Genomic DNA, 12394 nt, shown 5'->3' on the forward strand with positions numbered 1-12394 from the left:
ATTTTCGCACTTAAAAAGAAAAAAAAAATGACAGACGTGTGGTTAATATCCTTTAGGGATGCCAAGTGTAACATTGTTGTGGATCTGCTCACGCACGTCTAATGTTTGATCTGGGGACTTTGCATTCTTTAAAAGGGTGTTCTGTCATTAGCCAGTAGATGGAAGCTCGTGGATGATCAATAGATTGGTTGAATGAGATAACCTCATCATTAGTTCCAACCCCATTGAGGCAACCGTAGCTTTACTATTAGGTGGCCGGATCAGATGCGCAATCACATTGCACAAGCCGCTGCACCTGAACACCCACCATCTTCTCGATGCAGCCTGTCAGCCATGGGGCCCAACAGCAGATGGAGCACACTCAGGTGCAACAGCACATTAAATTTGTGCGATGTGATTATGCCTGGCCTGGCCTGGCCTCTACTATTAGCTAGAGGGTGTTTTGGTACCATTCCCTCATTAGAGGGTGTAAGAAAGGATCTCACGTCCAAAAAACTGAGGTGGCGTGAGGCATGCTTAGGTGCTGTGGTGTGGATGTCCCACGGATTTGAGATCTCATGGGCGTTTGTTACAGTCCCAATCAAAGGAAGCCTCTTTCTTTCTAAACGGTCATTTTAAAGAAAAAACGCTTTATTAGGAGCGGTATAAACCCATTTTGTCAGGAAGTCTTTTTTTTTTGCATTTATTGTGGCTCATAAGCATGTTTGTTTCACCCTTTATAGGAAAGAGCATGAAACAAACACCAAGACAAAATGATCCTGACCCACATTCTCTATGCAATTGATCAACATTGGGATTGCAATTTGATGGTATTACTAGAATTTGCAAATGAAGAGAGAGAGAGAGAGAGAGAGAGAGAGAGAGAGAGAGAGAGAGAGAGAGAGAGAGAGAGAGAGAGAGAGAGAGAGAGAATCAACATTATCACTCATGAAGATCAACAAAATGTTGAACCCATGAACCGAACAAAATAGAAAAACAAAACTAAAATATAGAAAAACAAAAGCAAAAGAAAAAGAAAAAGAAACTACAGCCAGCTAGCAACAAACAACAAAGCCAAGCTCAACCAGGATCCTCTGGATAAGAAGGAACCACTGATGAGTGAACGTTGTTCAGACGGAAGGAGAGGTCTCTAAGATGCATACGTAGAATCGCATATACATCAACCAAGATTTTATGGACAAGATTATCAAGGATGACCGGAATTTGACAGAAAGTAGCATCATTGCGTGCCATCCAAACAAACCACCAAATAGTAAGCAACCATGTCTTCCAGATCAGTCTCCACTGCTTGCAACGTCTAATTTCAATAGGGCTTAGGAGCAGATCAAGCGCAAAAGACTCCTCTTTGACAATTACGTTCGGAGATCTCCACGTGCTATTAAACAGGGTCACGAAGATTGGGCAGGACCAGAATAAATGAAAAGTAGTTTCTTCAGCAGCTTGACACAGCACACACCAACTTGGAAACTGAAAGCCCAACTTCTTTAAATAACTGTGAGTCTGAACCCTATCATGCAAAATTAACCAAGCCAAGACCCGAGATCTTGGGGTAGGGCCCTTACCCCATAACGTACACTCAGGGAACCAATCTGCTCCTGGGGGGAGCAACGATCTATACACTTTGTGGGTGTGGAACACACCATTTGGTGCAATAGCCCAATGCAACCACTGATCATAATTACCTGCATCCCCAATTTGATCTCTGAAGGACGATAAGGCTCTCAGCCACATTCTTTGCAAGTGCGAGATCGCCAGCCCCCGGGTTCCATGACGAAAATTAGATAAATCAGGAGCACCATATTTAGCATGAAGCAAACGAGCACAAAGAGAACCTGGTTGATGGGCCATCCAACATTGCATGGCCACAAGAGCAATACTCCTCTGTCTTGGAGCAGAAACACCTAAGCCAGCCATACGCTTAGGTAACACCACCGTTCGCCAACCAACCAAATGGCGCTTACTCTTAAACTGACACCCAGACCAAAGAAAATCAGTCATTAAACGACAAATCTGCTTCTCCACGCCCACAGGCATCACGAACATTGACATAAAGAATCCAGGGATAGAAGAAAGAACATGTTTGATTAAAGTCAGACGCTCAGCAATGGAGAGATAAGACGCTTGCCACAAAAAAAGCTTGTTTTTCACTTTTTGAATAATTGAAGCCCAAGCAGCGGAAGAGAGGCGCTTCACTTGTAATGGCAGGCCCAAATACGTCATCGGCAACTCAAAGATTGCACAATTGAAAATCCGTTGACCCGCTGCAAGCATAGGATACTGAACATTGAACATAGTAATAGAGCATTTGCTATCATTTAGGGAAAGCCCAGAAAGAGAAAGAAAGAACTGGAGAATAAGCTTGAATCTAAGCATTTGCTGCACGTTTGCTCACCCAAAAATAATCATATCATCAGCATAAATAAGAATATGGTCCAAAAAATCTGAAAGATCTAGAGGATCTATCAAGCGCTTCTCCGCAACATGCTTTAGCAACACCACGAGACCCTCAGCAATGACATTGAACAACAAAGGCGATAGAGGGCAGCCTTGCCTTAGTCCACGCCCCAATTTGACCTGACCACCTTTAGTGTCGTTAATCTTAATCATGGTCTGAGCATTAGAGACCAATTCCCTCACCCACCCAGAAAAATGACGACCAATGCCAAAATTGGATAACATTTGAAATAAGAAGGGTCAATGCACAGAGTCAAAGGCTTTATGAAAATCTAATTTAAGAGAAAAATAGGCCTGACCACTAAGATGTAAGGAGTGAATGACTTCAGAGGCCAAGATAAATGAATGTTGAATCCTCTTATTGTGGATAAAGGCAAACTGAGAGTTCAAAAAAATTTGGTGAGCCACGACCTTCAACTTATTAGCCAACACCTTGGCAATCATCCGATAAAAGGCACTCATAACAGAAATCGGGCGAAACCTAGAGATATCAGTTGCAGCATCATCTTTCGAAATTAAAGAAATAATTGCCAAGTGGGTTTGAATAAGCAATCTGGAGTTGCGATAGAACTCATCAAACATGTTAATAACATCAGGCTTCACACAAGACCAAAAAATTTTGAACAAATCCACATGAAACCCATTATAACATGGAGCTTTCCACCCTGACAAACCTTTGATTGCCCTAAAAATCTCATCTTCAGAGAAATTTATTTGCATAATTCTAGCTTGATCTTGCCGAATCGAACCAACAAAAACAGAACCAATGACACCCTTCGCAGTAAGGGAAACAAAATATAAATCTTTGAAATACTGAGTGACAACTGAAATAACGTGTTGATTAAGGTACAAAATATTTTCAATGGTGATTAATGGGATGACATTCCGCCTATGACGATGAGAAACATATGAGTGAAAAAATTTAGTATTATCGTCTCCGGCTGCAAGCCATTTTACCCTTGCCCGTTGCTTCCATCTAATTTCCTCTTTGACCCTCCAGTTCTTCAAAAGCGTTGATAACTCAATAGATCTGGCCTGCAAACTTTGTAAGTGTGAATCAGATAGAGACTCCGGAGAAGACATAGTTTGATACAATGCTAAAATCTCTTGCTCCCAAGCAGTCATTTGCTAAAATTTAACCACGTCTCGATTATGGAGCCAAGCTTTGATATCCTTAGCGAGACGAGACAACTTCTCATGACACCGGATAGTTGTCCACTGCTCATTGGAGGGCTTGTTCCAAGAGTCTGAAATAATAGTATGAAAATCTAGCTCCTGGAGCCACCATTGTTCAAACACAAAACTCCTGGCGTAATTAAAACCACCCCCTAAGTAGTGATTAACTGACCATGATCCGAGATAAAAGGAGCCAGCAAGACACATTTGACATCTGGAATGAGATCCAGCAAATTTGGAGTGACAAAAACCCTATCAAGAACTCTGCAGCATGGGCGAATCCGCCTATTCGACCAAAAGTAACGCTTCCCAATAAAAGGAATTGGGTAAAGGTGATGCCGATGAACAAAATCTTGAAAACCTCACATAGATGAATTGGAAAGAACGAGGTTATTAGAATCCTGAATAGACAAAAGGCAATTAAAATCTCCCATAAGAAAATGGTACTCCCCGTTAAAGACAACGATCCTATTTAAGTCGTTCCAGAAAGCAGGCCTCATGACAGCGTGATTAGGTCCATATACAACAGTGACCACAACCCTCCTGCCACTGTCTTGCAAAGTGAAGGCAACAGACAAAGAAAACTGACCCATGTCTAGTTGAAAAATATTTAAAGATTGCTTCTCCAAAATAAGGATACCACCGGCATGGTTGACCGCAGGCTTAAAAAATAGTCAGCACCCCTCCATATACTAGAGGCAACAGAGCGAGAAACTTTATCCATCTTAGTTTCACAAATAGCAATCAGGTCAGGCTTCCCCTGTCTAACCCAATTCTCCAGAAACCTACGCTTAGAGGGACAATTCAAGCCCTTGATATTCCAGCAAAGAGACTTCATGACACACAATCTAGAAAAATCTGGGGTGTGTGTGACCTCGCTGACCTTCATGGAGATCTGCCATCAAAAGTCGTAACATTGAGTGGGTTGCTCCTCTTGCTTCTACTACCACTGCTAACTTGCCGGTGCTGAACAACCCCCATACACTCAGTAGCCCTCGAAGGACCGGGAGAATCACCCCTTAGATCAGAGACAACATCAAGTGGAGGACCTAAGGAGCCACCTATGATAGTAGAGACTATCGAAATAGTAGATACCATATCGACAGTTATATGAAGCAGCTGAGATGAGGAGAGAGAGATATCAAGCATCCGGGCTGCCTCTTCAACCTCAACACCCAAGGGCGACAGAGGGGGGGACTGTCGAGGAACGGGTGGAGCGGAAGGGAGAGCCACACTTGGGAGAGCCCCACACCTCCAAGAACTACACACAGAATCAGTAACAGTAGATGCAATAATAGTGGCCTTAGTAACGACCGGTGATAAAGGAAAAGGAACCAATAGACCAATAATCATGCATCTGTGAGCCTCAGTAGAACGAGCATTAAACGCCATAATGTGAACCACCATATAATCAAAGCGCCTCAATGGAAAAATAATGAAAGACAATGGCAAAATTGACCTTTTTCCACCTTTTGCATGACTGTCTAACCGAGTTGCCAATCCACCTCGAGAAGGGGCGCTAGTCGTGTAAGGCACAGAGTCACTAACAGATAAACCATGATGAGCATGAGCATGTGGAATAATGATAGACTTATCACCAGTAAGATAATATTCAGAACTAGTTGTGACAGATATCTTAGGGCTCCCCAGCAGCATGTTCGACGACCGTTGAAAGCGAGATGCAAGAAGTCGAGCAGACGTGCTGGGTTTGGCAACGAACGTCGAAGATGTAGATGATATAGCCAGAACCATATTAGAACAAGATTTTCTGGTAAGCTGTCTTGGCAGAGCATGTGATAACTGGACCGAGACCCAGATAGTCTCAATCTTAATGGCATGAAAAGAAATCTTCGGCTCCTGAAGATCTCCAATCTGCACCCATGGCGAAAAAGAAGTATGTCGCGAAGGTCGCTTAGAACTCTGACAGGCAAAGTGAGTCCCCAACACAGAAGGTTTGTTGGAGTCAAGAGGCTTCCCGGTTGAATGTTGGTGAGGAGCATTTATTCGCTTTCGCTTCCAAAAAGGATGACGACGAGCAAGAAAAGATGAACCACACCTATGACAATCAAAGCATTTCTGAAAATTCAAAGACAAACATGATGCGCACCACCAGTCTCTCGGTCTAGCGCATCGCAACTGAGATCTTGTGCGAAGGGCACAAAAAGAGTGTTGCCATGAAGATTGAACCTGCTGCCAACCCCGATCAGCGACCCAATGTGGAAGCTCCCGAAAAAAGAAAGGCGGGTCAAGTAGTGCCATGACAGAACATGCTTCGAGAGGCTCTCTCCTAACGGCACAGATAAATTTTCTGACGTTCGAGATATGAAAAGAGCCTGCATCCAAGCATGAACCAAGGACATCCGAGAGATTGAAAAATAATTGATGCTTGAGTCTGAAAGGCAGGTCAACATCGAAACCCCACCGTCGAAGGGCGAATGTTGCGCCACAGTCATTAAGAGCATCCTCAATGAAATGGAGAGCCCTCCGATTTGCTCCCAAGGAGCGATCAGAAGCAAAACCCCAAAAAACACAAGTCACTAAAGAAATGTGCCCTTGAAGTAAAATGAAAAAAGTAGACTGCTTGAGATATGGTCAAGCTGTTCATGGCAATTTTTAAGCACACTTTTTTCCCTCTGAATCCCTCTGGTAAGCTGGCCGCCCAAATCAGTGAACCATACATTGGCATACCCTGGTTGGTAAAATCCTTGAGGTACCCCTGCACACCCAGCTACGCCCTCCAAGGGTTTCAAACTCATGACGCCCTTTCTGACATAGTGACATTAACGAGTCACCCCAGCTTAGATGAGGGGAGTCCTCATGGGTAAGCATACATAATATTAGATGCAAAACCTATGCCATTATTACCAATTGATGATTCTTAGCTGTGTGATACCAACAATTGTATCCAACGGTTTTGTGATTAAATTAGGGGCATGTTGCCAACAGAGAAGAGAAGCCCCGGAAAGTGAGCTTGAGTTCATCTTTCACGGGGGGGGGGGGGGGGGGGGGGGGGGGGGTAGGGTTGGGGTTAGAAAGTTGGATTAGAAATGCAGCTTTTACTTCATCATATTTTCAGGCCATTTGGTCACGATTAGCAGAAATCCTGTTTGCAAAACCTGGGATTTGGGAACATTGAACCTCATGGCAACTTCTCAATGGAGAATGGTAAATTGTATCAATTGTAAATGTGGCCTAAATGCCAATCTGCCAAAAGATGTTTGGCTAGTACCCAAGGAAGGCTTCATTCCTCACCAAGTACCGTAAGTGGTTTGGATGTAGGGACTTGGTTGTCTAGACATATCCAACTTTAAAATAAGCAGTCCTTGGCATATTCCTAGCACGTTTCAAATGTATAGATCATTTTCTGGCCTAAGAAAGTTGGCCACTTTTTTTCCTAGGTGAGAAAATTTTACATAAATTTGCAAACGTGTGATTCAATAGCATGGAAAATGACCCAAGAGGGACGTTAATTCTCAGGTGAGAAAATTTTCATTTGAAATTTTTTTCCTGCTAGAGGAAACAATTCTTATCTACTTTTGAGGGATAAGACAGTTGCAAACATATAAGCCGACTCGAACTCGTACTTGGTTTGAAAATTTTCCCAACCAGATCTGACATTTATGTGTTTGTTTCTTTTTGTCGAGAAAAAATATCTTAGGTTTTGTTGACAGGATCAGACTAATATCTAGCTTTGGCTTTGAGAAGCCCTTAATTACTGGTTATGACCATTCTCAAAACCCGATCTCATGGTCCACGTGATTTCCATGGCATGGTAAGAAGGCTGGCCAAATAGTTAAAGGCCAATAAATTATACCATTTTTTATCATTAGTGTCATTGACCATATTGGCTATTTTGCCTAGCTTGAGAAGGTTGGAAGTTTGGTTCATCAGAGCCACACGTACTATCATTACTGGGTGTTTGCTCTCGATCATGAACTTGCTGGTTAGCTCTTTTCCCACGATACAATACGTATCTCAAAGTTGGCCACAAGCTCTTTCAACTCGCCATAAAAAAAATTAAAGCACGATTAATTGGGTAATCAAAATAATCAAAACCATTCATTGTTGTGGGGTCATTGAAATAATTCAACAGCTTGTACGAAGCTCTTAGAAGCAATTGTTTGTGGGGTGCAAACTCTTTCAACTCAAAATAGCAGACAAAGTACAATGAATTGGGCAACCAAAATGACCAAAACCAATGTCATTATTATGGGGCCATTGGAAAAAAGTTGAACGGTTCATGAAATACTTATTAGATGATTTTGTTTAGGGCTTGGCTAACAAGGATGCGGTAGGCTCTCTCCGTGGGGTGAAAACTGTCCCAAAAGAGATATTTTGATTCGTCTGCACATGTGAAGGGATTCAAACTGTTGCACAAGAAAAGTACTTCCAAAGCTCCAGTGCCACAGCACCCACGTGTTGTCTCCTCAAAACCTGAAACATGTATTAATATTAGCACACATTACAAGCATTTCTTAGTTTTCTTGCAAAGTATAACAATCTTTAAAAAAAGAATAAGAGAACCCATTAGGTGCTAGGTGCCTGCTTCATGGACAACATTTTCCTGATCGAATATTTTGTCACTAAAACAAGATAAAGTGAATTATTTTGACCTCCTTTTTCAGCTACTTTGAATTGATTATATATATATATATATATATATATATATATATATAGAGAGAGAGAGAGAGAGAGAGAGAGAGAGAGAGAGAGAGAGAGAGAAAAGTGGTAGTTGCCTACCACGAGCAATTGAGTGTTTTCAAGTTATTTTATGCAAATCTGATCCTGTAGATGTGTTCAACATGGTCGATTTGCTAGAAAAACGATACTTGGATCATGTTTTTTTGACAACAAACATGACTTTTTAAGCCTTGAATATTTATGAAAATCTTAGACAGTAGATTTTTAAACCTTATAAAAATCTATCTGCATGTCAGAATAGAACAATCTAAGAGTCGATCCCTACAAAACCAAGACTGTAGAACATGGTCAGATATAAGAAAAACATGAAAAAACCCTCAAAAGCCAGGTAGGCAGCTACCACCTACTATATATATATATATATAATATGGAGAAACCACTGTTATGGTTCAGACATCCCATCCGGGAGGTGTCACCTTGACCGTGGACCGGAGTCTGCATCCACAGTGTAAAACTCAAGGAGTACTCCACCATTTGAATTGATTATATGGCTACAAAAAAATATGTCTATGTTGATCACGAAAAACAAGATAAGCTGAATACTTTACTACTACAGTTCAGAAATGCGGTGACCAATTACATGCTTACTACTACTAGGGAATTCAAGAATTTTCAAATATGATCCAGAAATAACTTTATGTTCCTAGAATCCAGGAAACATTGAATTTTTTAGTAGCATTGTAACTTATCATCTGGTTACAACCGAAAATCCAGAACTACTTGCATTTAAAAGCACTCCTACTGTTGACGAAGCTCGAATTGGTAATTATAAATCCGAAAGGATTAGGAAGTAAAACCATCTTGATCATTGGGATTATGTTATGTTTAAAGACTGTTGGTGTTTGTTTATACTCACTGTGAAGGCTGAACCCCAAAATTGGAACCCTAATCTTCAAACTTTAAACAAGTTATATAGCTAGCAAACCAGGCATTGAATAAAGGAGAGAATAAAAAGATGAGGTTACCATATTTTTCAGGGTTTTGAATCAAATCCACCACAGGGTAGTATACGTCTAAGTATGAAATATTTGATCCATCAAGTGTTTCATTAAGCGATAGGAGTTCTTTTGAAAGCTTCTCATTATACAGCACAGAAGCTTCATTGTAAATCTCTGCACACTCTCGGCCTAAACCTCCTGCCAAAGTTCTAACAAAGGGGACACATCCTAGAGGTGGCAATCCAAAAACCACAAGCCTTCTGCCTCCCAGTGCGTATAGTTCCTGCAGAACACCAATAAAAACAGGCAAGAAGTTGAGAGAAAAAGGTCTGAATAAGAAAATATTTTCATGGTGAAACTAATAAATGTAAAAATAAATTCATATGATTTTTGGAAGTGCTCCCATGCATCAAATCTTCATTAAAAAGCTACCTTGGTAAAATCTGATGCTTTTGCTATCAAGAGATCTACATAGGAAGAAAGATCATACTGTGACCTTCTTAATCCTATGGTGAAATAGGTGCTCCAAATGTCATTGCTCCCAATAACCAGCAGGTACTGTGCATTAGATATGATGTAGCTTGCTTTCTCTTCACCAGCTACAGCCTTTAATCTCACCATGTATTCTTTAAATAGTTCCAGTTGAGAAGGCAATGAGATGACATTCTGTAATCAAATAATAATAAAGGGATCAAAACGTGAAAACGAGATGAAGAATAAAAAAGATCTCCTTAATTTGGTTTAGGCTTTACAGCAAAATTGGATGTTAAATCATCTAATCCTGTGCCACCCGACCCGAAGGTAACACCATTTAGAAGATCGCTGTCTTGCAGGTTAGGATCAAGATAAGCCGGAATGATTTCTGTTATTCCTACCTCCGAAGCTGCGATTCAAGAGAATTGATTGCATTAGTTACCATGCAACTGCAAAGTATAAAGAAGTGTCTCTTTCTTGTATGTTTCACATCAGATTGTGAGGAACAAAAATATGGATAGCAAGTAGTTGCAAGGGGGCCTAAGCTCCAAGGTTTTCGCTTCTGTTGCTATGTCAGTCCAGGGAAAAAAAAAACTTATGTAGCCATGTAGCTTCAGGTCATAGCAGAACTCTTGTAATCTGGCTTAATTACTTGAACATTTTAAACGGTAATTTCTTGCGATATATTCAAAATATTAAAAATTTTTTGTCAAAAACATATTTATGTTTTTAACAGCTATTTAAAGTAAAAAAGCATGTGGTTTTTATTTTAAAATAATTTTTATTTATATTTTCTTATAAAAAAATAAATTTTTTTATTTTAATTTATTTTTATTGCCAAAAAAAAGTTAGATTTAAAAAAAAAAATCAAATTCTCGCAAGTTTTTAACTGCCGATATTTTGACGTTTTTAATTTTTGTTACTATGATATATATAGAGAGAGGACTTTTTCTTTTGACTTCATGGTAAGCAAGTGCGGCACGACTTGGCTTCTGTCATCATAATGGCCAAGTTAATCAGTCACAGTGACACATAGGAAACGGAGAAAGCGTGACTCTAACACTCTAAAGTTTGAGGTAAACGACGATTAATTTCCTATCCTTTTCTAAGGTATAAAACAAAAAATAATCAGCTAGGCCAAGAGAAGATCACCCAGGAAGGACCCACTGAACATTTGACATAGGAAGCAGACAAAGAGGGGTTCTAAATTCAAATGTGTGAAGTAAACGACTCAATTTCGATCTTTTTATAAAGGTATAAAATAAAGCTAGGCCAAGACAAAAGTCCTGATGACCCACTGCACATTGGCAGGCCTTGATTGGTAAAAACTCTTGAGCTCCTCTAGCTACCTGTAAGTACACCCAGCTTCAACCTTGCGGCAAGAAACACTAAAAACTTATAACTATCCAAGGACACTATAAAATTGACACAATACTCTTTGCGAGCACAATATAATGGTGAAAGTGCCTCTTAACTGATGAGCTCTATACCCCACCCAGGGTTTGCTTGCAGCGGGGGCGGGCTCATTAATTATGTGACCCGGTGCTCGCGAGAGTTAAAAAAAAAAAGAGTATATATATATATATATATATATATATATATATATATATATATATATATATATATATATATATATATATATATATATATAAACAGCAAAAGTGAAAACTAGAATTACCAATAATGTCACTAATAATTTTGCCATTGGAGAACCTTCCTGTGGGTAGTTGTCCATAGAAATCCCTCCCATAGGGAAGGAAATCACACTTGATGATGGTCGTGAGATGGTTGTTGTTGCCAGCATCGACTAGGGAATCACCAAACACGATCAGCGCTGGCACTTTGGTTCTCTGACCAGATACCATCATCACCTGTGCTACGAACAGAAGAAACAACCCAAAGAGAAGAAACAGCTTCTGCATTTCTGCCTACACTGAACAGATTAAAACTTGGTGCCTTCCTAAAGGTTGGAAGTTTGATTCCAAATTGGTATCTTCATGCTTTGGGGTAAACCCCTATAAATAGGAGTACGTGAAGGCTAAAAGTGGGGGGCCATGGTAACGATGTGATGATAGTGCAATGAAGCTGGTTTTGATAGTAACGCAGGACCTGCCTTTTGCGTGCACAATAGTGCAACTACCAATGCGTTGTGGAGCCATAAATTACCAAAGTCGATATCTAGCTGTAGATGGGGAGGTCCAATCATGATCCCAATATTGTTTTGAGGCGTGTGTTGCTTCGAAAATGAAACCCAAAATGAGGGAGATGGTTGGCTGAGATTAGAGAAATATGTCAAACATGGGCAATTGATTATTTAAAATATGCCAATTTTTTTTTTGTTGACAGTTTTACTTAGGGATGGTAGTGGACTTGGGCAGGGGTGGGGGACAAGGTCTCCACTCCTCCCGTCTCAAAATCTTGTAACCTCCATCCCCGCCTTCATTGCAGTTTCATGTCCTCCATCCCTTGTCCAAACAGGGAGAGGCAGGGCAGGACCCCGTTTTTCCTTGGTCCACTGCCATCCTTAAAGAAGGATTGGGGGTGAGGTGGGAATTGGGATGAGGACGGGGATGGGGTGGGGCGGGGCGGAGGAAAGCGTAATTTCATTCCTGCACGGGTTTTGATTTTAACCTCCGTTTCCCCCTGGTCCA

The 12394-nt window shown here is 40.7% G+C and overlaps 1 protein-coding gene across 1 annotated transcript; it reads right to left on the reverse strand.

Annotated features, from left to right (window-relative positions):
- Window positions 1-7840: 7840 nt before the first annotated feature.
- LOC149832828 (GDSL esterase/lipase EXL3-like) lies at window positions 7841-11665 on the reverse strand. Its single transcript, XM_090013310.1, has 5 exons — window positions 11422-11665; window positions 10022-10152; window positions 9702-9935; window positions 9297-9552; window positions 7841-8064 (listed from the first exon to the last, which is right to left on the reverse strand). Exons 1-5 carry the CDS (start codon window positions 11663-11665, stop codon window positions 7883-7885), a joined length of 1047 nt encoding a protein of 348 aa, XP_089869436.1. The 3' UTR covers window positions 7841-7882.
- Window positions 11666-12394: the final 729 nt, after the last annotated feature.

This window comes from Nuphar pumila, chromosome 7, assembly GCF_984573655.1.
Source record: "Nuphar pumila chromosome 7, dmNupPumi1.hap1.1, whole genome shotgun sequence".
NCBI lineage: Eukaryota > Viridiplantae > Streptophyta > Magnoliopsida > Nymphaeales > Nymphaeaceae > Nuphar > Nuphar pumila.